General features: G+C 40.5%; 3 protein-coding genes across 9 annotated transcripts; all 3 read left to right on the top strand.

Moving 5' to 3' along the window:
* Nucleotides 1-40: 40 nt before the first annotated feature.
* On the top strand, nucleotides 41-13,636 carry LOC130411551 (immunoglobulin-like domain-containing receptor 2). 6 transcript variants are annotated; one of them, XM_056736258.1, is made up of 12 exons: nucleotides 41-134; nucleotides 237-438; nucleotides 1,727-2,059; nucleotides 4,336-4,455; nucleotides 6,586-6,642; nucleotides 7,588-7,734; nucleotides 7,820-7,975; nucleotides 8,071-8,196; nucleotides 8,353-8,560; nucleotides 8,696-9,311; nucleotides 9,900-10,003; nucleotides 11,220-11,554. In XM_056736258.1, the coding sequence occupies exons 2-11, from the start codon at nucleotides 237-239 to the stop codon at nucleotides 9,990-9,992; spliced, it is 2,058 nt and encodes a 685-aa protein (XP_056592236.1). In that variant the 5' UTR covers nucleotides 41-134; the 3' UTR covers nucleotides 9,993-10,003; nucleotides 11,220-11,554. The 6 variants fall into 6 exon arrangements, with proteins under 6 accessions (XP_056592236.1, XP_056592253.1, XP_056592245.1 ...); XM_056736275.1 differs by lacking the exon at nucleotides 9,900-10,003 and having other exon boundaries at nucleotides 79-438; nucleotides 11,117-11,554; XM_056736267.1 differs by lacking the exons at nucleotides 9,900-10,003; nucleotides 11,220-11,554 and adding an exon at nucleotides 12,278-13,636 and having other exon boundaries at nucleotides 80-438.
* Nucleotides 13,637-14,005: 369 nt separating this feature from the next.
* Nucleotides 14,006-19,662, top strand: ildr1a (immunoglobulin-like domain containing receptor 1a). Of its 2 annotated transcripts, none has more exons than XM_056730682.1 (8): nucleotides 14,006-14,273; nucleotides 14,822-14,992; nucleotides 15,074-15,223; nucleotides 16,675-16,794; nucleotides 16,894-17,040; nucleotides 17,660-17,788; nucleotides 17,906-18,570; nucleotides 19,054-19,662. In XM_056730682.1, the coding sequence occupies exons 1-8, from the start codon at nucleotides 14,225-14,227 to the stop codon at nucleotides 19,090-19,092; spliced, it is 1,470 nt and encodes a 489-aa protein (XP_056586660.1). In that variant the 5' UTR covers nucleotides 14,006-14,224; the 3' UTR covers nucleotides 19,093-19,662. The 2 variants fall into 2 exon arrangements, with proteins under 2 accessions (XP_056586660.1, XP_056586653.1); XM_056730675.1 differs by having other exon boundaries at nucleotides 17,906-18,576.
* A 1,914-nt stretch (nucleotides 19,663-21,576) lies between these two features.
* Nucleotides 21,577-27,701, top strand: tmem39a (transmembrane protein 39A). The gene is made up of 9 exons (XM_056732138.1): nucleotides 21,577-21,796; nucleotides 22,365-22,554; nucleotides 22,734-22,956; nucleotides 23,069-23,152; nucleotides 24,595-24,749; nucleotides 25,037-25,364; nucleotides 25,441-25,628; nucleotides 25,801-25,921; nucleotides 26,961-27,701. Exons 2-9 carry the CDS (start codon nucleotides 22,439-22,441, stop codon nucleotides 27,198-27,200), a joined length of 1,455 nt encoding a protein of 484 aa, XP_056588116.1. The 5' UTR covers nucleotides 21,577-21,796; nucleotides 22,365-22,438; the 3' UTR covers nucleotides 27,201-27,701.
* Nucleotides 27,702-27,724: the final 23 nt, after the last annotated feature.

Raw genomic sequence — 27,724 nt, 5'->3', positions numbered from 1 at the left:
TTATAAATAATGTATAATGTAAACCGGATGATATTTCAACGTTTAAACCCCGTTTAGAGTGTATTCGTAAGCACTCCCCATGCTAGACAACCTTAACCTGTTGAGACTAATAGGTTTTGTGTTTATTTTAAAAGGTAATGTATCGATTTATTGTTTTTTTTATACAGATGTCTCAATAATGCCTTCATTCATCGGGACAATAAATAAAACAAACTCTTCATACCTCACACACACAGATGCTAGCTGCTCGAGCTGCTGAAGGCGGTACTTCAGTCCCGTTACACGCACGCGCACACACGCACACGCACCGACTGACTGACCACCAGCGCACCGACCGACCGAACATGACGCGAAAAACAAGAGAAAACCGCGACAGAAGTGGAGGATTTCGAGTCGTGTCGTTCTTCAAATGCTGCATTTCACTCGTGGTGTTTACAGGTGTGTCAGTTTGAGAGACTTTTGAGTGTTGTGCGTATCTTTATACCTCAGTAACTTTTCCTTCAAGTAACAGTTATCGGGAGTGTTCACTTTAAACTAAACAGCAGGTTGTTGTGTTGTCGCTGTTTTTGAGTTTGTTTTCATTGTTATGAGATTATTTACGTCAGTTTTTACCTCAGCAATCGATTCAACTATCGTGAGACAGTAACCGTGTAAAGATTGTGTGTTTGTAGATTTGATCTCGATGAGTTGTTTATTTACGTTTACCGTAATATCTGTTTGTTTAATGTCGGTCAGTGAGTGACTTTCATGATTTATTAACATCAAATAATGTTTCTCGGAGGGGTCAGCCATCGCAGTGTAGTCGCCTCAGTTGTTACCATGGCAACCAGAGTAAAGGTGATGTACTGTCGCATCACTGTTAGTCACTTCACACTCTTCTCTGTAACAATAGCGATGTAACATACCACAGACAGACAGTCTCTCTCTCTCTCTCTCTCTCTCTCTCTCTCTCTCTATCTCTCTCTCTCTCTCTCTCTTTCTTTCTCTCTCTCTCTCAGATTTGATCCAGATGTTTTATGTGAAAAAAGCTCTTCTGTTGACTCACTGGATTGATAACAGACATTCAGGAGCACATAAGCCCAGAAGTGTGCACATGTTTGCGTGTGTGGGTGCTTGTTTGTAACATACTGATAGGTCCGAATATGTGGTGATGTAAAACACAAATGAGATCTCAAAGAAATATATATATATATATATATATATATATATATATTGTGACATCCATATTGGCACATGTCCATAAGACGTTTTTCCTCTTTTTTTAACTGAAAACTTGTTGTACTGAACTTTTTCTGGCGTCTAGACTATCTGCAGAGGGTTTAATATATTGGTAATGCATTCTTTGAAAGTTTATTTTTTTAAGTTTGAAGATGTCACATCCATAATGCTGGAATTGTCCCTTGTCATTGATTTCTCAATGGTAAAAATAACTTGTTTTACACTCTGACATCACTGCACTAAAGGAGGATGTGAGTGAATATCATTTTTATATATATTTTTTAACAGAAAATGTACTGTTAATGATGGAGATGTCTCTTCCCTTGTTGCACATTTTGAGTTTTCTGTTGACTGAGCTGTTTTTGGCTAAACAGTTTTGACACACACACACTGAGCTGTGCTGAATCTGTAGCTCATGTGTTTTAGATGTCATATCACATGCCTTAAATATCTTGTTGTGTTCATAATTTTCAGCTGTTTTCTCTTTCTGTCTCTCATCTGGTCTCAGGGGTGTCGAGGTGTGATGCCGTGCAGGTGTCAGTGCGTGACGAGCGGCGCTTTGCGATGCTGTTTCAGTCTGTGGTTTTGCCTTGTCACTACACCACCGTCTCCACGCAGACTCCGGTGATCCAGTGGTGGTACAAGTCGTACTGCCGCGATCGCACGCGCGACATCTTCCGCTTCCCTGTCACGCCGGCGGTCCAGATCTCTGAGTCGGGCTCATCAGTTCACCTCGACTGCGGGGACAGCGAGCGGACGGTCCGCATCGTAGCGTCTGGACAGGGGTCTTCCATCACCCTCTCTGAGTACTACAAGGGCCGAGACATCTCCATCATTAACAGTAAGTTTCTGTACATCTGTCATTTAAAAAAAAGGCAAACAACAAAGAAGATAAGAAATTACAAACTGTGCATTCATTTGTTTGGTGAAGCGTACATATAAACATGTGTACTGCAATCTGCACATGGGTGTACATGTGATGCGATGGGACTTTCTTTCATTATCATCTTATATCGATCACAGTTTATCTTCCAAGAATCAATATTATGTTAACACAAAATATGAGTGCTTGCAGATAGTACATAAACTAACAGGCAATATATTCACAGCGCTCTGCACTCGTGGTTTAGGAAATTACAGCGCAGGGTCTCGATTAGAGCTTAAGATAATAGAAACGGGATAAACACACTCTCTGTGAGTTGCCTTTTAAAAGTCTCTCTCAGCACGGCGCACATTTAAAAGAAGTGACGGTTTGGAATTAGTAGCGGAGGTTTGTTTATCTGTTATGCTGGGCTGGAATTCGAGGCGGAAGAAACTAGTTCACCTGTTCCTTTAAAATCCGGAGGGTTTTAAAGACAATCCAATGTTGTTTCTGATTTTTTAACACACGTGTGGTGTCAAACTGTTGTATAAATGCAAATCACTCTTGTAGTCGTGTATAAAGTGCTCTTAAATCAGCGGCTGTGATTGACTCCGGCACTCGGCCTGCGGCCTCCGGCCTAATAACAGCCATACTGATATAAGAGCATTATATACACTCCTACTCGAGCGATATTGCATTAATAATAGGCAGTTATTGTTACCTTACTTGACCGACTCTCAAATGATATAATTTCCTTATTTCTGTAAACCTACTCTGATCTGATTGGTCAGATGGTCTAGTTTGCTGTGATTGGTCTACCATGTGCAGTGTCGCAAATGGAACGTAGGCGGGCATTACATGGAGTGATGCAAATCTGACCCAGAACTGAACTTTGAAACGACAGATTCAGAATCGTGATTCAGAGTCGACTCCTTTTTTCCCAAGCCAAGAACTTTGTTATTTGTTCACTTTCCGCTTTACAACTTGGCAGGCTGCTTACATTCACACTCAGCAACATTACACACTGCAAGACATGTCATTTTAAGGACATTGTAATATTTAATCTTTAAGGTCAGCCAAAAATTGAATTTTGTCATCATTAACTCATGTCAAGTATTTTCCTTATTCAGAACACAAAACTGTTTTTAAGAATGTTGATATTCAAAGAACACAAAACCACGGAGACATTTCTCAAAACATCTTTTCTGTTCCGCTGAAGAAAGACTCACATACAGGTTCAAAAAACAAGTGGATGAATGATGAGACTGTTTTTATTTTTATCCTTAACGGATTCTTGCATTTTTTTCTATCTTGAGATTGATAATAAAACAGCTGCATGACTTATGATCAGAGAGCACAAAGCAGAAAGTTTAGTAGGGAGAAAGAAAAATGTGTAATCCTGCTTAGAGCAACCCCCTTTTTCAACTCACACACACTAAAACACAGTTGAGCTTACAGTGATTTACAGTGTAGAGTTTGTATAGAGGCGAGAGACGATTAATAACATGACAGAACACAAGGGCTTAACTTTACACACTACAACAAAAGAGATGCACACACACGCATACACACACACTTTCTCTCAGGGCTGTTAATGTCTTAAAGTCTCTGGTGATGTAGAGTTCAGGTCCCAAGGCATCATGGGAACATTGTGTTGTGTCTCTGGGATACGAGGGCACACACTCGTTATTCTTTAGAATGGTGTTTAGTGAAGAGTAGTATGGGAGGATGGTTCAACCAAAACTAAACAAGATCTGTCAACATTTTATTTCTCGTTTTTGTAAATCATCTTTTTTTTGTATATCATTCTTCATTGGAAGACAAAAGAAGATATTTTGAAAAATGTCTCAGTGATTTTGTGTCCATACAATTTAAGTTTTAGGATTGCAATTTAGGATGATGGATAGTATGCGAATTGGGACACAGGGATAGTTTATATGCATGTGTGTGTGTGTCACAGGAAGGGCTACTCATTGTTCAAACTGCTTCCTGTTCCTGTAACTGATTTTGTTTACTCACTTCAGTAGCTACAAGAATGATATTATCCCCACCCATGACGTAGCTGTTGATTGAGTTAAACTTGCAACATTTGTGTTACAACTCATTTGTGTCTGTCCTGAAAATCATTCACTTTATACCGAAATTGAAAGCACACATGAATGACATGAGAATCTGCAGCTCTGTGCATTAGTGTTTCTCTGTCAGTAGTGACATTTCTACACCTAATAATTTCTCTCTCTCTGTGTGTTTGTCAGAGGCTAACCTGCGCATTGGTGAGCTGCAGTGGGGTGACAGTGGTCTGTATTACTGTAAGGTGGTCATCTCAGACGATCTGGAGGGTCAGAATGAAGCTCACGTGGAGCTGCTTGTGTTGGGTGAGTTCACAATCTTCACTCTGAGAGACTCCACACACAGAACATGATGTTGTGAAAGTGTCGTCATTTATAAAGCATCTGCACTCTTCTCTGTGTGAGAGAGCTCAGTGGTATTGTGACTGGTGTCTGTGTCTGTGAGCGTTTAATGTTCTGTCATATTCACTCTGATAAATATGTTTGCAAGCTGTTAAGGTAGTTCCTTCTGATCAAAACATTTAAAAATCTTCATTGACTGTCACAGAGAGATAACACAGAGATATGTATAGGACACAATAGAAGATAAGATACAGGTTCAATACAAATTCGCCACACAAAGAGCATCATTCAACACTACACATGTTTCTGTGACAACAGTAAAGCTTTAAGTGTCTAGCAGTGAACATGACGTAAAGATCTGAATGACACTGAGGACAGTACAATTCATATAGCAATCAGTTTCATCCACTCATTTGTCTATAGCGACAACAACAGAACAACCTTTCTGATAAAAGTGTATTACACAGTGTTGCAGTGATTATTTCAAAGGATTTTTCAGTGCACACCATTTTTTTAATTCATTTACATTTGTAATCTTTAATCAAAAAGATTTAGCTCTTCTCAACAACAACTCTTCACCACATGACGTAAGCAACAGAAAAGAGGTAGGATTATAATGACTGTCCAATGGGAAGACATTTTTAGCCCTCCCCTCCAGGTCCAACCTACATCAAACCAATCGAAGGGCAAAATAAAGCCCCGCCCTACTTTTTCTTTAATTTCAGAAGCAGTTTCACTTGGATTTACGTCACTGTAAGATAACAATCGCAACTTCCGTTTCATGGTTACTTTAATCAATGGGGACTTTAATCCAAATGTTCAGAACTTTCACATTTTGTGTTGATTTAATGGATTGACACAATTAGGGCGTACTCATAGATAGCTCGGCTGCTCTCAACCGCGCTTAGCGCAATTGTGCCCACTCTCCCACTGGCCTGTGCTAACACTTTACTTTACCATCCGAGCAGGCTTCCATAAATAGGAAGCGACTGCTTTGAGGTAAAAATCTCAGCACAATGGAACCATCGTAATATTCAGTTTTTGGCTTATTAGGTTTGTCTAACTTCAGGTGCGTGCTGCACAGACCGACCAGCTTCATGATATCATTGTCATATGAAAATAAAAGGCTCATTATGCTTTCAAATCACCCTTGCGTACTTTATCTTCACAAAGCTGATCGTTACACACAAAGTAACATTATGTTGCAGAATTTTTACAAAGCTCATTGCTCTGAAAAGCGAGGTGTGCTATGATTGGCCAGTTAACCAGTGTGTAGTGATTTGTCGAATTTTGCAAGCGTGTGACTGAAATGTAACGCCTCTTACCATAATTGGAACATCAGGTTCCAAACCAATTGTGCTGTCAGGTACGCCCACCTTACTTGCTTAAACATTTGGCCGGTCTTAGTCAACTCATACCACGATTCAACTCATTGCACTTCACACAAACAAGCGGGTCTGCCAAACTGTATGGCACGCGTGCTACACTATTAAATTTATTCGTAGCACAGACCGATTTTTTTGTAGTATGTGACGCACTGTACAGGGCTGTTAAACGCATGCGCAGGTTAGATTACTTCCTGATCAAGTGTACACCCGGGTCTGTGTCTCGTCACAGTTTGAGAGCTACCGAACTCGACCACCTCTTTCAGGTAGTCTCGGGATCGTTAGCCAGTTGCGCAACCAGGTTCGCTTGACATCTTACACATTAGCAAGTTTTAATGCAAACCGTGCCCCGTTACGAACTAAACTTCTAAACTTCAGGTCCAGCTAAAGTTGACTTGATTGAATGGATCATCTACACCTACTTTATTATCCATTCACAATTCTAACCCTAACCTTTCTCTGTCATTGTGCAGAGAAATGCACTTTATTATCAAATCTAAATTATAATCAAATGGAATCTACAGATCTACATTTTCTTCATAATCCAGTTTCTATAAGATTATATAGTCAAATTATATAAGAAATATACCATATGTCACAGTGTTTCCTCACACAAACCTTCAGTTTCCTCAGCTGAAATCTTCCAGAACTTTCTTTTGCATCACCAGCTCTCTCTTGCTCTTTGCTTTACCTCTGTCTGTGTCTCCAGGTCAGACACGTATGACCGATGATCTTCTACCTGGCATTAATATGGAGATTATTCCAGGTATGAGCTTCCTGTTTCATCCGCATCGCTTCCTGTGTCTAATGCTTTCGTCTTTCATCTCGTTTCCTAAAAAAATCAAACGTTCACTAACAAATGTTTTGTAAACTGTAAGTTATTTTTTATAATTTATTTGTATCATTATTAGCGTGTTAAATGTTCACTGGTAGCTTACAGTAGATCTGGTCTGGTGGTGTTTGTCATGTTGTTGGTTTGATGTGCAATGAGATGTTTGTGCTTTGGGTTTGACTCGCCCATAGGAAGTCCATCATCAAAGAGAGAGAGATCACTTATGATAACACATGAAGTAGCACAGAAGTGAGCAACTGAGTGATTCAGTTCCGCTGCAGTTCTGCTTCTGTTATTCTTACACACATTTTTTTCTGTTTTATCATACACTATATTTATACTGTCACACATCTCTACCTGCTGCTGTTTTGCATTATAAACAACTTACTAGTTTGTTAAGTGTGTGTCCCAATTCAATAACCTTTTTTAACAAAATGGTTAAAAAAATGTATGCCATATTTTTCCTGTGAATGTGTTTGTGAGATGAAATCTACTTCCAGAGAACACCCCCTTCACTCTTGTGTTTATCTGATGTGTGTTCTGCTCTGATCTCTGGAGTTCATTGAGCTCGTCACGATATGCGCTGGGGACATCTGCTGTTTTTCTCATAGGGACCAAATAAAAATCCCAACAAAATCAATAAAATACCTGGTTTTACTATCTTTGTACATAGTAAGGACATTTGGCTTAACAGGAAACACTGTGGGTCTGTGTATGTGTGTGTACTGTAGTAATGATTTGTGTTGTGCTGTGTGTAGAGTGGGTGTTTGTGTGTGTGTGTGTGTGTGTTTGTGTGTGTTGTTGTCATAGGCAATAGTGTGGTCATTCTGGTGGTTTGTGTGTGCACTGTACTAATGATTTGTGTTGTGTTGTGTGTAGAGTGGGTGTTTGTGTGTGTTGTTGTCATAGGCAGTATTGTGGTCATTCTGTTGGTGGGGTTATGTTGGTGTCAGTGTTGTCCTCATTCCTGTTGCTGTTACGTGAGATGTTGCTGTTGTCCGGATAGCTGCTGCTGCCCTCGACACTGTGAGTATAACACACACACGATACATAGATACAGAACATAGATGTTCAGAGTTTGTCTAAACTAAAAAACGAAACAAAAAAACAGTGTACGAAGCAGGAAAAGGGATAAAGACGACACCACCTACGCCTGTGGCCATGTACCCGACATACTACATACCTGGGATGCCAACCATGATGCCTATCGCACCCCCCTCCTTGGTGGATCCTCACCTGAGCTCAGTGGAGAGTAATGGCACGACAAGTGAGTTTCAGTTGTCACAGAGCAGCACTTTCTCTCATTTACATATGTGAAGTGGGTTTAAACGTCAATATTCAGATATGATGCGTTTCCTGTAGTGTGCAGTGGTTTTCATCTGCAGCCCGCATCAGATCAGAACTCTCTGAAGGTGTTGCAGTATGTGGAAAAGCAGCTTGCTGAATTCAACCCGTCACAGACGCTCAGTAGTAGCAGCAGCAGAGACAGTAAGATCCAGACTTCAGACGTCTCCCTCACATTTCCTTCTCCTGTCTGTTTGTCATGTTTATTTTCCACACTGACCCTTCCTCTCTCCAAATGTGATGCGGTCAGTCACTGCTGTTCTACATGTTGTCACCGTGTGTTTTTCTGTCTGTTTGCAGCGTGCGGTCTGTCTGAACTGAGTTCATTACACGACGTAGAAACAGACTTCCGTCAAACCTACAGACAAGTGCAAAAAAAAGCTCTACCGGCCATCCCTGACCTCGATGACGTGCCGGACCTCCTGACATCAGATTTATCAGCTTCTCACGAGGAACGATACACACGCCAGCCTCAGCGCAGACTCCGTGAGACGGACGACAACCCCAGGTAACAGAAGTTTCTGTACTCGGAAAACACACACACAGGTTGCATTTTACAATTCAAATCCTACGATCTATCAACTGTAATATATCAGGTTTATCATCATCACACAGACGCGCAGGTTTTCGATTTGTTTTACAGGTGGAAGCCACGCTCAGAACACTTAAAGAGGAAACCTTTCCTGGAACGTGGACGCACAGGATCGCTGGATGAGCTAGAGGAGTTAGCAATGACGTGTATGCAGCGAGGGCGTCGTCACGGCGACTCAGGATTCAGGAAGGATGACTACAGATCACGGGACCGAGAACGAGAACTGGAACTCGATGGTTATCCGATGTATTGTTCCAAACGTCACTCTTCAAGGGAGCGCCCACCAAGCCCTCCACCCTTACCTGGGCAAAGGCCCGGCCCTTGGGAAAACAACAAACTAGAGCCTGATCCACGAGAATACGATGATGCTCTTCTCAACATGGAGTGTAATGATAAAGCAGGAGAGAAAGGTTCATATAAAACGAGAAGGACTGAGGAGGGTTCAGACTCGCCTTCTAAAAACAGCTCCAAAAAGAGTCATGAGCGTCTGAATGGCAGGTCACCAAGCAACCGGTCACCTTACCATAAGACGGCAGAGCACACGGAATCCTTACCCCCCTACACGGAGAAAGAACATTCCCGCGAAGCAGAGTCCACACAACAACCACTCAACCACGCGCGCTCCAGTCACGGCCGACAGGAGGAACACAACCGACCTCGTAAAGTGGTGAGTTATCTGTAAAACTGACTTTATTTTGGCCTGAAATTAAAGCATTCGTGCCGTGAAAGAAAAGCAGTGAGATTTTTGCCAAATGACGCAGTTTCAAAAGAAGACCATAAAAACGTCTGTAAAGTATTTGAAGGGCACTGCCGGTCAAAAGTTTACATTGAACACACTGTATGATCTTTAAGATCATGTGATCTGAAGGTCTTTATAGACATGATTCATAACATTCTATATATGAGAAAAATTGTGTTTGAATGAATGTCTTGGCTTGAATAATGAATACAAATCCGTCAATAAAAGGTCAGAATAGATGTGAACTCAGGGTAAGACCTCAAAAAACTGATTGAGAAAATTCTACACAAAGACTGAAGATTCAGAAGTTTTGTTGAGTTTATTATTCAAAATAAAAACAAAGAATGTTTAAATGACTTTTGATCGGTAGTCGATGCTGTCTTTGAAGGGGTAAGTGTCCATGGATGCCCGGTGTGATGTTTGGAGACCTTGTGTGTCATGAAAGTGAAACATTAGAATCTATCATGCACTCTATAAGATCTCCTGCTTATCATTCCTTATATTTATCTCTTATAGACCTTTCTCGATGAACAAACTCCACAGTTTGATTCTGATCTAGGTCTTTCAATCACGCTTCGATTCGCACCTCGATTTGACAACAGAAAATAACTTGTACACAGGTAACGTTAGGAAAGCATAATTTAATCTGCTTGCTTGAAGGTATAGTTCACTTTAGAGGGAAATTTTTGTCATGAATTACTCACCCTCGGTCTGAGAGCTTTCTGACACCTCATAGACAGCAACATAACATTTGAGCGCGCGACGTTAAAGAGTAAATATTTTGTGATTTTGTTTTTTTAAGGTCCTAGTTTGGTTTATGGAGTGTCCAACGACAAATTTATGTACATACACGGTGTAAAAACACTTTCATTTTTTAATAATAGGCCGTTATTGGAACCTTACTTCTTGACTAACTCTCAAATGATTCATTCGGCGATTCATCTGTCTAATCCCCTCCTTTCTGTCAGCCTTCTCTGATCTGATTGGTCAGATGGTCTAGTCTGCTGTGATCTGGTCTACCGCATGCAGTGTCGCAAAAGGAACGCATGCGGCCATTATATGTGACGCAAATCCCACCCGAAGCCAAGAACTTTGTTATTCGTTCACTTTCGGCGTTACTACTTTGCAGACTGCTTACATTCACACACAGCAACATTACACACGGCATGAAATGTTATTTTAAGGACATAATAATTACTCTATAATAAAGACATTATTAAAATAGTCCATTTGCCTACAGTGGTTCAGCCTTCATTTTATGAGGCGATGAGATTACATTTTGTGCGAGAAAAAAAACAGCTCCTGTGTCTGCTCCACATGCATGTGTTGTGTCTTGAGGTCTTGAGGGTGAGTAATTAATGACAGAATTCACGTTCTAAAGCGAGTTGACCCTTTAATTCCTTCCCCTCAAAATGTGTTTGAGTCATCAGGATAAAACTCTAACACAACTAATGTCCAGCCGTACGTCTGAAGATCAAGCATCAGGACAAATGTGACATTATTGGATCAGGTTCTTAACCATTACACTTAGATCCTGTAAGAAGAGTTTAGTTTAAATTAAGATATCATTTACTTTCTCTTGTGACCCGCTGTGAGAGAAACTGAAGTGGTAAACAAATGTTTAAAATGAAGGAAATCTTATTGAGTGCAGTTTGAAGAATGCTTGATATTATTCGGGATATTACACAGGTCTGCTCATAATCTTATAATAATGACACAATAATCACTTACAGAAGCTGCCGTCTGTTTGTGCTTCTCTCACCGCTGCTCCAGACTAATCTAGACTAAACCAGCTTGGATCTGTGGACTCATCTGAACTCTTCTGTCTTTACACAGAGCACACTTCTGGGCCGAGACACGCTTATAGTGTGATGATCTGAGAGTTTACCACGCTTTTGCCACGCTCGCCCTCACTCATGAACTGCGGAGCACCAGAACCTTTCACAAAACTGTGGAAACATTAAAGCATTACAAGCCCCTGTGTGGGGTTCCACCCCGTCGTTTCACACCCACGTTGGGACTAAACACAGCGACTGTGGGGTTTTTATATGAAAATGTTTTAACTGCTTCTAATTTATTTCATACGAGTCGTTTTTCGGAGTGAGAATATCAGTATGAACTCTCTCTACAGTCATTACTGGGAACACAAATATAACAGAGAACATACAGGATTGAGTCTCGTAACAGAAACGTCTTTTGTGTTTCAAGAAAACTTTATGACTTTATTAATGTACAGTAAAAGCAACACTCTTCTGTCATTTCATTGTAGACGTGACTCCACAATAAGTCCATTATACACAGAAGAATTCTGTGACAATTACGTGATATTCTCCATTTATTTACAACTCTGCATAACACTCTTCTTGACGTATTGACACTTCTTTATGTCCTAAACCAAATGTATTCTTTAGGAATCTGCTTCCTGTATCCTAGAGGAATCTTTATTTTATTCTCGCACATTAAGAGATAACAGTAGAAATATTTTGGCACAGCAGCTTCACCCGCTGGGCTGTCCTGTTGGCCAAAAATATATCATACAAATGTGTGGTAGTGTGCGTGTGTGTGATTGAGTATGTGTGGACATGTTTTTATATCCCAGTGGGGACCTAAACCTAAATGCACACCAACATTGTGTCACTGTGGGGACTAAAATTGAGGTCCCCATGGGCCAAAAAGCTTATAAATTGTACTGAACAATTTTTTTTAATCTAAAAATGCAAAACGTTATCTATGATCTTTAGGTTAAGGGTTTGGGTTAGTGGTAGGAGATAAAATATACCGTTTGTAAAGTATAAAACACATTACGCCTATGGACTGTCCCCACCGAGATAGTAAACAAGACATGTGTGCGCGTGTGTGTGTTTGACCATTTTCCCCTCTTAATTATTCTACAGGGTAGATTGAAGTTCTTCGGGGGCCGAGAGATCCCCACATGCAGAAAAACACGACATGATGTAACAAACTAGCGTTCTTAGAGAGAGAGACACACACAGAGACGGCGCTTTCAAAAAGAGAAAAGAGGTCAAATACTATTGAAGCTGAATATTTGACATGAACACACACTCCTGATCTGTCTTTATGTATTGTGTGGTATTTTTCAGACTTTTGTGTTACTTTTGTGTATAGTTTTAATGTTACTGCACATTATGTATAATATTTTCATCAGTAATACATGTGCATGCACACACACTCTCTTTTCCATGTTTTATGTGGACATCCTATAGACAAAATGTCAGTGTTAATACATTACAGTATTTTTGAATACACTAAATAAAGTGTAAAACTGTGGAGTTTATTACATCATTGTGAAAGCAGGACAGATCATCAGAAAGACACCAGCATTTTGAAAACAGTAATTTTCTAAGTAAAGAAAATACATGCAGTTATTTATTGTATTAGGTAAATATCATATACATATAAAACAAAGTGGCCCTTACATTCACCAAATTTTTCACATTTTGTCAATGATTTTAAAATATATATAATGACATTGGAACAAACAGGTAAAAAAAAACTCTGAAAACATGTAATTGTTTAAAAGCACTTATCTTTATTTAAAGTGATGGTTTTCTTTTCTGTCTGGCAATGTCATGTAACACATGTTGTATTGTATTTGTGGTGATAAAAAAGTGTACGAGAATCAAGGGGGGGAAAGAAAGACACCAGCAGTCACACACAGCGGTGACATCACTGTATGATGATGTCATTACACGTCACATGTTCAGCAGAGTGTTTGTTTGTTTGTGGTTCTATAGGAGATCAGATCCTGTGTATTCCGTTGTACTCTTCTTAAACGTTAAATGATGTTGTTGCACTAATAATGGTTTTATTCCAGTACTTGACAGAATGATTCATATTATTACAGTTTACAGTCTATGAGGACTGAATCTTTGTCATGTTTACATGTTTCTTTTTAAGTTTTTGCTTTATTATTGTTGTGTTTTATGTATATTAGTTTGAGCAGGCTCATATCTTGTATAGTATGTCACTAAAACCTAAAGTAAAAATGTTTTTTTAATCGTCTGTGTGTTCTGTTTGCCTTTTTTGTTTATGTCCGTGTGTGTGTGTGAGAGAGAGAGTCATAAAGCTCTTTGTCTATTGTCTGAATGCTGAAAGAATTCTCATAAAAAGAGACAACATGACTTCTCTTACATTTTGAAACAGAAACTGCACACACACGCATACAGGCTGACGGTTTCCATGAAAGTCGTGATGTGTGCCCTACGGGTATGCGGGCGAGGAATGTGGTTAAGCCGCTCTCTCTCTCTCGCCTGATTCTGATATATGATCTATAGAGCAGAGGTGACCCTTCAGAAGCCATTGTGAACGCCATTAGCGCCACCCGCTGGTGACTCGAGAAACATCACCCACAACACAGGAACTATAGTGTTTTATATTTGTCTGACAGGATCTGGAGTAATCACATACACACACACATTTGATGTAAAGTCTGTAAAGAGCAGCAGACATTGTGTGTGTTATTAAATTTGTGCTTTTAAACCGCTCTCGCGATACTTTGTTGTCATACGTCGATCAATCTGCGCACCTCAGAAGCCGACCACACCCTTCGTCAAGCTGATCACGTGACCCAAGAGTAGATACCTGCGGCAAATGATGCACCTGTTGTTCCGGGGGTGGAGTCTGATGCTGGTGTTGATGAGGAACAGAAGACAGTTGAAGGGAGAGAGCAAAGCAAGGACATGTAAACTGTTTCCCAGCGAGAGAACTGAAATCTAAAGCGATTTAAGCGGATAAAATGCTATTTTGAGCGGATTTCATATCGGCTGTCTTGTCTCTGCTCGCGCGCGCGCGCGCGCTGGAGTTTCGGGTGGTTTAGCATCATGACTCCGCGGATGATCGTCGCGTTGCTTCTCAGTTTCTTCAGCTCAGGTAACTTAAACCGTTGATTTTCACACCCACATTTCCTACACATAGTTCTTTACTTAAGATAAAATAATAATAACGGCAACATTGTAAGTTTAATCGAAACCAAACATGGGTGAATCTCACCTGAGCGCATCCGTATCGATCACGTGACTCTGATCACTGTTGACAGATAACACAATGAACACAAATACTGTGTAATTGTTCTATAATAAAAGACACTTACCGTTAACAATAAGAGCAGACGGGAAATCGGAGAAATAAAGTTATGACTAAAAATATACAGAGCAAAGCTCGAGCTCACAGTTGAGATTGCTTGAACGTTTTTTAAGGGTAAAACTCAATGAAAACGACGCTTCTACTACACGTTTTCTGCCTCGAATGTTTGTTTAGAAAAGTTTCACTTATGTACATTGATACTGAATTTGTTCGCATGCAGTCATTGAGTTTCCGCTTCTTTGTGTTATTTCCAGTTTTACAGGTTTGACTGCCTTGTGTTAACTACATCTCTCTCTCTCTCTCTCTCTCTCTCTCTCTTTTTTCTTTGTTCTTAGGAATTCTGTCTCTCCAGGTGACTCTCTCTGAGACAGAGAGACGCACAACTCTTTTTGCTTCGGTCACTTTACGGTGTGATTTCTCGACATCGGCTCCACTGCAAAATGTGATTGTCACCTGGACATTCAAATCCTTCTGTAAAGATCCGGTTCTGGAGTATTACTCCACAGGTGAAAATTCAAATCCACGGAGGTAAAGGCAGAATTTCATGCGTTGAGTCTGTCAGTCATATGTGTGTTGTCATCCTACAGCGTATCAGTCCGCCCTTCAGTTGGGTCAAGACCCTGCCAATGACTGTCCAGACTCACAACGTACCGTCAGAAATGTGGCTCAAAAAGTGGGCTCTGGTGAGGCGATTTTGGGCGCTGAGTACCGGGATAGAAAAGTCTACATTCAGAACAGTGAGTTTGACACCTGAAACTGCCACTTTGTGTTACTGTACATCAGACGCATCACACTACAGATGTGTAGCTGTACATCACAATACAAATTGGTTCATTCTATAGAAATTATATACAAATATGTGTTTGTAGAGCTGTGGTGATGACTTATATTTGAAGTGTTTGGTTCCAAAATGAGAACTCAAAAATCCTGTTTTTAATTGTGCATTCCAATTAATATAAATCACACTACAGTTGGTTTGTTTTGAGTTGAGCCATAATTACTAAAACTATACAGCTAACTTACACAATAAAACACAATAAAAACATGTTAACATAATAAAAAACATGATTTTCGATTTGTACGATACCATATGTATCTATTGACATGTTATGCGAAAAGATGTTTGAATGTTTTGGTTGTTCACTTTTGTGCTGTTTTAACCCCTCTCTTCACTTACATTTTTATCTTAAAATTCTTACATTAATAGTAGGGCTGTGCGAAATGTCGCATATCGCATATGTATTTCGCGATGGTTTGCGATAAATGAGCTATTTAATTCTTCAAGAGTTTTGTATGGTCAAAGTTTAAGGTCGATGCGTATAGTACAGTATCTGTCTGGCACGCAGATGTTAATTGGGATATGTGTGCGTGCTCTGACGCAAGTCAATCAACAATCCGTGTCGCGAAGCGAAATTTGTTTTATTTATTTTTGTTTGTTTACAAAATGTCAGATTTGTGCAATGCAACAGTAAAACATGGCTGTTCACTTTCAGAACTTGTAGTGGTGCTTTCTTTTTCCTAAAATTATTATTTAAATTTTGTTAGTAATATGATTTCTTTAATATATTTTAATACATTTTAAATTGATTTTAGAAAAAAGTATTGCATATCGAATATTGTATTATTTAGCATGCTATCGCATTATTCCTCAATATCGCACTGCCTTACTTAATAGTCACAGAATGATTTAGTTCATTTACAAACAGAAGATTCGGGGAAACCTTAAAGTGATAGTTCACCCAAAAATAAATACAATTCTGTCATCACTCTCAGATTGTTCCAAACCTCTATAAATGTCTTTATTCTGCTGTACACACAGGAAGATATTTGGAAGTATGTCGGTAACCGAACAGTTGTCATCCCCATTGACTCCCTTAGTATAGATCTGTTGGGTGTCTCGCATTCTTCTAATATCTTTGTGTTCATCAAAAATTTTAATAATGACAACAGAATTTTTTTAATTTTTGGGTGAACTACCCCTTTAAATGTTGTAATTCTATTCTAATTTTGAGTTGTGTTGTACGTTAAAGAAATGTTTTTGGGAAATAAATCTGTTATTGTATTTCAAGTCTTGATTGTTTTAAAATACTGTGTTATTGTGAAGCCGGTATGATGTGTTGTAGTGAATGGTGACAGCCCTTCTACCTCAACCTGTCGTGATGTTTTGTGTTGTTGTTGTTTTGTTAAGAGGCGGATCTGGTCATCAATGAGGTGATGTGGTGGGATAACGGCATGTATTTCTGCGCGGTGAATGCACCTGGAGACACAATTGGAGATCCTGACAAGGAAATGAAGCTCATAGTGTATCGTAAGTGTAATTATGATTACATGTTGTACAAAAAAATCACCATAAGTCATAAATATTTCATTCGATGTTTGACTGCGATGATGTTGTTGTTTGTGTTAGATTGGCTGACGGCTTTTCTGATCGTCCTTGGAGTTCTGATGCTTGTCCTTCTGCTGTGTATCTGTTGCTGTCAGTGCTGTCCACAGAAATGTTGCTGTTACATCCGCTGCCCGTGCTGCCCACAGACCTGCTGCTGTCCTGAGAAAGGTACCAACACGTTGTCAAAATAACGTCACTGCTGTCTCTAACAGTACCACAGCAAATTTTGTGCATGCAGGTTTGTAATTTTAAATGTAGACACGCTGCATCCTCGCACAAATAGGGAGCGACCCAGTCGCAATGCGCATAGGCCGTGCACATATTTGTAGGCGGGCTGGTGCTGCAGCAAGATGGAAATAGTTAAACTTTACAGAGCATCGCACCATACTGTGCGTCAGTTGATTAGAGAAAGGGCACGGCTTGCGTTTACTGTGCGGTATTAGTCACGAAATTTGAAATGGCAAAATGGGCGACAAAGCGCGGCGATGTCATTCATCTCAATGGCGAGCCGGCAGTTGAGAGTTGATAACTTTATGCAAATGATGAGTGGCTTTCGAGAGCAACTACCAATAGGAGTGAAGCAGAGGAGTTCACATCATACATGTGAACTCGTCAGTTACGGCAGGGTTTGTTTATAAATTATCCTAGAGCAGCCAAAGCTTGGAACGCCTTCTAACTCAGCAAGAAACTAGCGACACCTTGGGACAGATTCGCAGGTGCTGACTGTGAACGTAGTCGAAACTTTTAGTGATGCCGGTTGATATTTTGACTTTTGTAACATTTCCAGCGGTTATGCAGCACAGATTTATGAAAGAAGCTCGGAAAGCCATGACTCCCTGGATGAACGGCCAGCCGATCTACGCACCAATGAGCAACCACAGCTCCTCCTATCAGATGAACCCTATGCTGTACCCAGGTCAGTCATCTCCTTAAATACTTTCAAACAAAACTTCCATCGTAGTCAAGCTGTCAATCCTCACACAAGGACTTAATAAATATAACGCGTCTCTCCATGAATCTCGTTTCCCACAAGGCTCAGCATCGGGGAAGGGTGGTATGACTCCGGTTCCCCTCCCACATCCTCAAATGGGACCAATGCCCATGAACATGGCGCCCCCTAGCGTTCATGGCAACGGCAGCGTTCACGGGAACAACCACATGCTGAACTATCTGGAGAGTCAGGTGAGGGGTATGGACGCCAACAGTCCGCTTCTGCAGCCGCAGCCCGCCATCCCGATGCAGTACATGCCTCCCCCTCCCCAACTCATGCCTCAACATGTGCCCTTCTCCGCCGGCCCTCCCAGCATGCTCTCAGCCCTGGACGACAGACGTGGGAAGAACAGGGTCCCGTTGGGAGCACGCTCACACTCCAGCGGTTCTTCTGCCTACGGAGCCCCGCGACGCGACGACCGGCGCCATCGTCCAGGTATTCCCCGGAGCTACAGTCAGGAAGACGTTCTGGACCGCCGTAGCCAATCCAGAGCGTATCCTCCACGATCCAGATCCAGGGACGATCTAATGGCCGACGACGGCAGAGGACCACCTAGACGAGATGATTATTCGCCTGTACCTCAGGGTTCATGGAGACCGTCCAATGAAGAGGACAGGCGGCATGGAGCAGGTTGGGGAGATCATCCTCCGAACTACAGTGAATATGAGCCAGGAAAGAAGCCAACAAAGCGGCCGGAACGCTTCTCCGTAAGGGTCTGCATTTCAAGTTTACTAACTCTTTACTAATAATGAATGTATTTTTATTTGGGCATCCGGTTGTTGTCACGCTAACACAACTAAACAACAAAATCTCATGCTGATCAAATATAAAGTGAGCCCCAAATGTCTGAGAACAACTGAAGAGAGCACCTTGTTGTTTTTCCATTTGAAATGGTAAAGAAACTTTGTGTTATATAAAAGTTGTGAGATTTCAGACTCTGATCATCATATTAATGTTCAGTGAATTCAGTCACGCAGGATCATCCGAGATAACATCAGGAAGCATCGGGGAGTTATATTTTGTGTTGAATCTGAATAAAAAATAAGAGAAAATAAAAGCCTCTTCTGTAATGTTCTCAGAACTTTGGACTGTATGTTCTATGTGCACAACACAGATGTAATGTACAGTACATTGTATTAATATTTTATTTGTTATGTGTAATATAACTTGACTTTCTCTCTCTCCTGCAGGATAAAAGTTCACGCAGTGGCACCAGCATTGTCATCTGATGTCCACCGACTGCACATTTATTACAAACTTGTGTGTGTTCACGTGCACAGACTGAAGAGAAGCAAAACATTTTCTTAAAGTGAAGTGAAACGTTTTTATGAAGATTTTTTCCCCCTTTTTTTGCAAGACAATGTACATTTTGAGTAAATGTGAATCAACATTGGAGAAAGACTACCTTAAGTTTAATGGTTTCTTGATGAAATATTTCTTATTTGAAAGTTGTTGGGGTTTTGAAAAGAAGGTATGTAAATACATGTTGTTGTATTTAATTTTTTTACAGTACAGAGCAATAAAACAGTAGAGATGATTTTTTTTTTCTTCCATTGATGATTAAAATATGAACGAAGAGTAAAATAGTATTTTGTTTGTGTAGCATCTCATGTTGTTGTCCGTACATGATGAAAAACTGAAGGACCGTGTGTAAAGGCTCTTGTGTGTGTATATATATCGTGGTGTAAAACTCTTTCTTGCCTCTTTGTAAATTGTATTTTCTTCTGTATTCTTAAGAATTTCTGTAATTTCAAAACTGGATTTTATATTTAACATTACACAGTTTGTGAACATGTGAATCTTTCTGGTCTGTTCAATTATATATATTTCGTTCTAACATTCTCCACTTTTGTTTTGCAAGTACGTTTCCAAAGTATAACTGCAGACGGTATTATTTATGAATTATATAAAAAGACAGAATTATTTTAATTGCCTCATACATATTCACATACACACGGTAAAAGATATCTCGGTTATGCGATTGCATAAAATCTCTATGGTTAGAAAGGATATACAGCTACCTCTACTACGCATGCGCACTCCAATACCACATACTGTACAAAGCAGCAATTCATTTAAGTGTTATATAGCCTATATGTAGGTAAGTATGTATATGTAGGCAAGCATGCATGTAAACATATATATATAAACATGGTGGTGATAGTTTCTCTTCACTTTTACCCTAATAATAGAGAACAGCGATCACGATAGTCCTACATTGTCCATTTAAGAAAAATGAACATAAATGAGCTTTTGGTTATTCATACATTATATATAATGTACATAATATTTAAAATGTATATATTTATAATGTATTAATCTTACAGTCATACAACAGGTCGCCAGTTCTCATTATGCAACGTAAGAGGTAATCAAATCTGTTACCTTCCTCTGTTTTATACAGAATAACCTTACTGTTCTCCATTTTGCACACAAAGCCTAATTATATCAGGTACCGATCACATTGATCTACTTTCTAGCGGGTGCTATCTACATAACGGAACACCCATGTGATGACATGTGCGATACGGGTAGATAGACACTACACTTTTACTATATAAATCCTCTAAAGGGTTCTAGGCTGCATGAGATCAACCGGAACCAGGAACACTTCCAACAACAACTGATGTACTTGTAGCATCAAAGAGTGCAGAACACTCAGTCAGTCTTGTCTCATTGTTATGAGGTTACCACAGCGAGCAGGATTCAGTTCATGTCCAGACCTGATGTTACTTGATTCAAGAATGTTTTGACATCATAACTTGAAAACAAGAAATAAAGTCTAAGCAAGGAGGTCATTTTTTTAAGTGTATCTATCTTCTGTGTTTTCACCTTTTTCTTGCTTTTAGAGTTATAACTTTTTAATGTTTTAGTGAATATGTCTCATGTACAGCTCCTTTGTAATAACGATTTTTTTTAAAGTGCTACATAAATAAAGTTGAGTAGAGTTTTAAAAAGGACAAAAAAATACTAAATTATTACTGTAATTGCATTTTTAGTAATATCTTTTGAAGGTGTAAAGTATTAAAATACGACGCGCCGGCTGTGTCCCAATCCAAGAGCGTGCTTGGAAGGCTGCATTTTAAGACCGATTGCGTCACTGAAGCGCGACTGAAGATTCAAAGGGTGCTTCAAAAGCAGCCGCAGAAAGCGACTTTATTTCCGCAGGTTTTAAGGATAGAACGAATGTATCTCAAATTAAAAAATACATATTTTAAAACTCGAGTTAAATAAAAGCATGTTATTCACAAAAACGGTTAATTTCAGTGTTTTAATATTTTAAATGATGTTGTTAATTGACATTATTGTGTTTTTTATTTTGTAAGGTTAGTTAATTTAATATACTGTTGGGCTGTTTTAATCTGCATAAACGTGTCATATTCTCAAAAATAAAATATAATTTTCAGACACGTAAAAAAGTCAGAAACGCCTCTGTTTTGTCCGGCTGTCACCACGCAACAGGCGCAGCAGGTGACCAAATCACACAATTAGGAAATCCTGCGGGGCTAGACCCTCTCACTTCAGTTTGCTTCTTGGATTTACGAGGCCGCGTGCTTTCAAAACCAAGTCCTGGTTTTTAAGTCCGCGACCTTAAAGGTTGCACCCCCTGACACTGTACAGAACACCTGCCGTAGCTGTATCCCTTCTAGCCACAACCGCACTAGGCTTGTGTTGTCGCCGAGCTGATGACGTCACGTGACGCAGCCGTCTGTTTGCCACGTCGGTCTGTTCGCTGTAACGGCTGCACGCGGAACTTCTCGTAACTTTTTGTTTTGCATTTTAAACCTTTAAAAAGTTGCAGCGCGCGACCGCACACACGCGCGCTACTAAAACAAACTCCAGACGTTTTTAACACAGTCTCGTGGTGTGAAAGAAAGAGAAACAGATGTCGTTGTCTGAGTGACTGATGTGCGCGCTCATGATTCATGCGCGGTGAGTATGAATATTCGCGTTAATATTCAGCGTCATAAAAACAATAAAATATTTTCTTCACGTTTATTCAGTTCCACGTACAAACAGCGATTTGATTTCCTGCTTTACACGTTTGTTGTGTGTCTGTTTGTCAGTGTGCGTGTTCGTGGGTGATGTGTGATGATGAGTCTCTTCAACGCAGTAACGTTAGCTTGTGTGTTGTTCAATGTGAGTGCGTTGGTAGTGTGTGTCGTTATTAGTCTTAAATGATGCTCAGAACTGGAGTGTTGCATTGTTTGTCGTCATCATTTTAAGTGTGATATTGTGCTACAGTTTGTGAGTGTTTGTCTGACACAGTTCCTCTTTTCAGTGCCGTTAAATGAAACGGCTCATTGATGACAACATTGACCTCTGACCTGACTGTGAGATTAAACAAGACATTCTTTGACAGATTTGAGACTTGTAATGATCCGTCTTAAGGTCCATGTAGTGTTTAACACAAGCAGAATTTCTCTTGAATGTGTTTCATCCAGATGTTTAGAGATGATGTGTCGGCTCTTCTCATTGGTTAATTGTGTTTGTGTTGCAGTGTCCGGGCTGCATTTAGCCGAGACGTGAGGACGTGGTGTCTGCGAGCGGCCGGTGTTGTGTTCGGTGTTGGACATGCCTGGCGGCCGCAGGGGTCCAAGTAGACAGCAGTTGAGCCGCTCTGCGTTGCCGTCCCTGCAGACGCTGATGGGCGGCGGCGGCCTCAGTAATGGGACGGGTCTCAGGTGCAGGTGAGACGACACACACACATGAAGTCCTGTCTCTGCCTTCTTACTGAGTAAAGCACATTGCTATTGGTCAGATGCAGCAGAACAAAAACAAGCCTGACTCTTTCTATCATGATGTGAAATCGCTAAATAATTGAGTCATGTCACTTTAATGAACCGTTGACATCTGTGTCATCACACAGGGGCATTAATTCAGTGGGTCTGTCGGCTCCGCCCCTCACGGCCCTTGTCACTCCGGAACCCGTCCGTCATTCCCGCATCCCCGATCTTCCTCTGGACAGTAGCTTGCTGTTTGAGTGTCTGCTCTTCCTCTATCTGCTAGTGGCGCTGTTTGTTCAGTACATCAACATCTACAGGACGGTGTGGTGGTCCTCCAACAGCCACCCCACAGCCTCCACCTCACTGGTACCACCAACACATTCACCTATTATCAGCATCTGTCTTCAGACATGTTTCATTCAGAACGCAGCTCTGAACGTTCTAACTATGTGAAATCATGTTTTTCTCCTGTGTGAAGAACTTTCACCTGATGGACTACCATCTGGCTATCTTCATCACTGTGATGTTGGCCAGAAGACTCGTGTGGACCGTCGTCTCAGAGGTGACCACATGCACACCACAAACTGTTTTGTGTGACAACCTCAGAGTTATGGTTGCGTGTGAATGAAATAGATGACATCTGCTGAGCGTGTCATGCTTAACTGTTTGTTAGTGAAACATACAGGTATTCTTCTGATCCCCTTAGTTTAACCCTTATGCGGTCGCAAAATAGGTTTGCTAAAAAACTAAACTAAAATATTTGTCCAAATGACGTGAGACATCGTACGGCGGTCAAGACTTACTTTTGATCTACAACTAAAAAAAGAAAATGGAATGATAAATTGATTTTATGTTCATGAGGAAAAAAGTCACACTTGGGGCATTCGAGGTCACCGGAGACCCCGCTTAGAAAATGGACAAAATTCCAACAATGCAAAAACATCTACCATGCAAAATGATCGTGTGCACACACAGAGAGAGAGAGAGAGAGAGAGACATTAAAGGATGAGACAAAACAAATTAGCACAGACACACAGTTCTCTTACAGTTAGAAACTAATATTTAGATTCAATTTTTAGGATTATATGAAAAACAGATGATTGAAATAAATGATAAACTCTAATTTAAGACTTTCTCTTTGTAACGTGTTACAATGTTTGTAACCTCTCTTTGTAATGTTCATTTTTGATTCTGATCATAATGTAACATGTTTGAAAAAATATTTTTATTGTTATAATTGTGATTTTCATAATATGTATGAATTATATGAATCTAATCTATAATATGAATCCAACTGAAATAACTTGGTCTAAAAGCACATAGCAAATCGTGGAGCTCTTCAGCCATCTACTAGCAAAAATTGATCCTATTACGTTTTTCATTTATTTATATAAATTTGGAAAATATTAGAAATCTTCCAAAAAATGCACACATGTGAAATTAAAACATTAATAAACCGAGAAAAAAAACATTTGTTTCAGAAAACAATTATTTTGTTACAAAATTACATTTTGTTGCCTGGGGCCCCAAAGACCATGAGTGTACACCCCAAACGATGACCGGATAAGGGTGAAAGGAACAATGTGTTTGTTTTGGCGAAATAACTTTTATGATGTTTTGATCTTGACAAAGTGTCTAGTAATTATGTGCGTGTCGTCTGTTGGCAGATTATTTACATGTGTCCTTTTCACAGACTGTGTGTGTGTGCGTTTACAGGAGGAAGTTTGTGCAAGGGTTATTTTGTGGTCAGTTAGTCAAATCAGATGAGTGACATGTTTACATATTAATGTCACTCACTGTGAGCTGACACGCACTGATCAGTTCTGTAAAACTGTGACTCCTGCCCTATATGACATCTCGGTGTTCTACAAATGTACGTGCTGCCTTTTAAGGTTAAACAAAAAATCTGTTCAATTAAAAACTGATGTGAAATGCTTACATCCACTTTCATGTGATGTTATCTGGAATGCGTCTCTGATTTATTTTTGCGTCTTCTGTTTCAAGGCGTCTCAGACGAGTCCATCATCTGTAGTGCGGTACGTGATTCTGATAACGGCCCGTCTGATCCTGCTGACGCTGTGTGGATGGGTTTTGTGCTGGACTCTTCTGAACCTCTTTAAGAATCACTCCGTTCTCAATCTGCTCTTCCTGGGCTATCCGTGAGTGTCCTCTCAACCACAGACATCAAAACATTCATTGAATGGTTCAGCCTGATTTTTTTGGAGAATGGCCAGAGAGCATTGTTGTCTTATGAGTGTGTGCAGCGTTGATTTGATGTCATCAAACATAAACTCTGTGTTTGTTGATGGATATTTTATTATTAATTAGGGTTTTTCTGTCTACCTGCTTTTATATAGAAACACTTGCGTTCGGACTTTGTAATCTCAGCCATATTTATTTCTTTATTGTGTGCACGGCGGGCTCAGGTTGTGTTTCGCTCCGTCAGGTTTGGAGTGTACGTGCCGTTGTGCTGCTTCCACCACGAGGGTCGAGCTCAGTCCACCTCAACCGACTGCAGCTTCTCGGAGCAGGACGGGGCAGATCCGCCTCTCCATCGCTCCAAAGACTTCCTCACGCTAATGCGGGAAAACCTGAGAGAACAGTTCTCTAGTCCCGCCAACGCCCCCATCCACACCTGCCCTCACTCTCCTGAGCTCATCCGCACCGAGGTAGAAGAGCTGAAGACCGACTTCAACCGGCGAATCAAAGAAGTGCTTTTCAACTCGCTCTTCAGCGCTTACTACGTGGCCTTTCTGCCGCTGTGTTTTGTCAAGGTGAGCCGGTGTCTGTTTTATGGCAGCAATTGAGCTTGTTATAAATCAGTGAGTGAATACTCTTCTCGTTACCTAGAGCACGCAGTACTACGACATGCGCTGGTCGTGCGAGCATCTCATCATGGTGTGGATCAACGCCTTTGTGATGCTGATGTGTCAGCTGCTTCCCCCCAGCTACTGCGACCTGCTGCATCGCTCGGCTGCACATCTTGGCCGCTGGCAGAGGCTGGAACACGGTTCCTTTAGCAACGCCCCGCAGCACATGTGAGTAGTGCATGTCGGATGCTTTTCATTAGTTTCAGCTTCACAACAATTCTTTCATTCTTCATTGTTATCGCGGTGACTCTTTTGTTTACCTTGCGCATGTTGTGTCTCAACTTAAGGGAACACACGTTAAATGTCGTTGATGTTAATTCATTCTTTGATTCATGTTTAGATGGTCTGAAAGCACCATCTGGCCGCAGGGAGTTCTGGTGCGACACAGCCGATCTCTTTATAAAGCCGTCGGGCCGTATAATGTGGCGTTACCCTCAGACATCTCGCATGCCAGATTTTTTGTGAGTATTTTTTAATATTTACTCTTTAACCTTCTGTTATGTTGTTCGTGAAAAGAGAAACGCTTACATCGTGTCTACACCGGGATCGAAATGGCTTATTGTTTGTCGAGTCGCATCCAGTTTGGACGAAATTATAATGCCGTTTTTTGTCATGAAGCCTCGCACTGGGTTCGGTGTATACACGGTGTTGCTCTTTCCAAAAATAAACATTCCTGGCCTTATAATGTTAGAAAACATGCAAGTCCTCAGGGAGACTATTTATAGCAAGACAACTGTCGTAATCTGCTTGAATGGTGAAAGGCAGATGTTTCTAAAATTGCTGTCAAAAATCACAATTAAATAGCACATTTCTGATATATGATTAAAGTGATTCTTCAACTTTGAAAAAATTACTTAATAATTGTTTTTATGTCTTTTCTGAAGATATTTTGAAGAATGTAGGACAGGAAACAGTTCTGGGGCACATTTGAGTACTATTGTATTTTTTCCTACTATGGGAGTCAATGGGGGGCAAAATCTGTCTGGTTATAAGCATTCTTCCAAATATCTTTCTCTGTGTTCATCAGAACAAAGACATTTATACAGATTTGGAACGACTCGAAGGTCAGTAAATGATGACAGAATTTTCATATTTGTGCGAAGTATCACTTTAAACCAGATATGGAGTGTTTATTACTTTGAAAAGCTAACCAAACCAAAGTCCCTTCAGCTACTTCACATGTGCACAGGCTGGCAAGCGCCTCACGGGACCCTCGTCCAGAAAATTTTCGGTCTTTATCGATTGACGATTGGTTAAAAAGGAAGAAAGCCGTGAAGTTGTGATTTTACTCCACTTCATGTCGTGTCTAACAGACGCACCGGTTAGCTGTTATAAAATCACTGTAAGCCACAGCTTCACTGGGTTCATTGCTTTATTTTAACAGAACATTTATCTGTGCTCTCTTTTCATTGATGCGATGTTTATGTCAGTTAAATGTTTTGTGTGGTGATATGGTGATCTTGTTCATGAACACTACTGTCTGTCTGTCTGTCGGTTTAGTTTCTGTTTCACAAGCCGCTCCGGATCCTGAATCTTCTCATCGGCATCGAGTCGAGTGTGGTGTTGTATCAGCTGTATTCATTGCTGCGCTCCGAGCGCTGGAACCACACGCTCTCGCTGGGACTCATTCTCATCTGTAACTACTATGTGCTTTTCAAACTCTTGCGGGATCGGATCGTGCTGGGTAAGGCGTACTCGTACCCGCTCGCTGGCGGCACCCTGGGAATCAAGTCACAGTGAACTCTTTATCAGAAGGGACGCGGGTAGAGACTGCGAACTTCTGTTGCTTTTGATACGGTTCTGTTTTCATGCTGCGTTTGTATCTATTTAATGAAATATTTTATTTTGTATACTGTTACACAAAACAAAAACTCGGGCATTAAGCTTATGATGCAACGTTGTATCAGTTTCCCTCTCGTTGTTAATGAGGGAGACGGTTTGTGTTTTGTGGGATGTCCAAATTCTGCCAAAGATGAGAAAAGAAACCAGAATGCCAATCCCACAAGCCTCCACTGAACAATCACGACGTGGGACTTGATCCAGTGCATCATGATGGCTGTGTTATCTCTTCATAATGTCATGTGTGTGTATAAGGAAGTGATGTCAGGTGGAGTCTGTGCATAATCCCAAATCTCTTCTGAGTGCTTGTGGCTACATGGGCTCTGGGCGGGGCTTGTGGGCTGTCCAGCTTGCAGTATTTTGTTGTTTGTAAGTGACATCCTGAATAAATGAGGAAAATCAGCCCAGGTCTCATCTCTTTTAGA

Source organism: Triplophysa dalaica, chromosome 2 (assembly GCF_015846415.1).
Source record: "Triplophysa dalaica isolate WHDGS20190420 chromosome 2, ASM1584641v1, whole genome shotgun sequence".
NCBI classification, from domain to species: Eukaryota; Metazoa; Chordata; class Actinopteri; order Cypriniformes; family Nemacheilidae; genus Triplophysa; species Triplophysa dalaica.
This window is presented reverse-complemented; position numbering and strand designations above follow the sequence as displayed.

Bases quoted from the DNA above. Each gene is read 5' to 3' on its own strand.
- LOC130411551 (XM_056736258.1), top strand. From the start codon at position 237: ATGCTAGCTGCTCGAGCTGCTGAAGGCGGTACTTCAGTCCCGTTACAC. The intron at 4,456-6,585 runs GTGAGTTCACAA...CTGTGTCTCCAG, and splicing joins CGTGGAGCTGCTTGTGTTGG to GTCAGACACGTATGACCGAT. The intron at 8,197-8,352 runs GTAAGATCCAGA...GTCTGTTTGCAG, and splicing joins TAGTAGCAGCAGCAGAGACA to CGTGCGGTCTGTCTGAACTG.
- ildr1a (XM_056730675.1), top strand. From the start codon at position 14,225: ATGACTCCGCGGATGATCGTCGCGTTGCTTCTCAGTTTCTTCAGCTCA. The intron at 15,224-16,674 runs GTGAGTTTGACA...TGTTTTGTTAAG, and splicing joins AAAAGTCTACATTCAGAACA to AGGCGGATCTGGTCATCAAT. The intron at 17,041-17,659 runs GTACCAACACGT...TAACATTTCCAG, and splicing joins CTGCTGCTGTCCTGAGAAAG to CGGTTATGCAGCACAGATTT.
- tmem39a (XM_056732138.1), top strand. From the start codon at position 22,439: ATGCCTGGCGGCCGCAGGGGTCCAAGTAGACAGCAGTTGAGCCGCTCT. The intron at 23,153-24,594 runs GTGACCACATGC...TTCTGTTTCAAG, and splicing joins TGTGGACCGTCGTCTCAGAG to GCGTCTCAGACGAGTCCATC. The intron at 25,365-25,440 runs GTGAGCCGGTGT...CTCGTTACCTAG, and splicing joins TGCCGCTGTGTTTTGTCAAG to AGCACGCAGTACTACGACAT.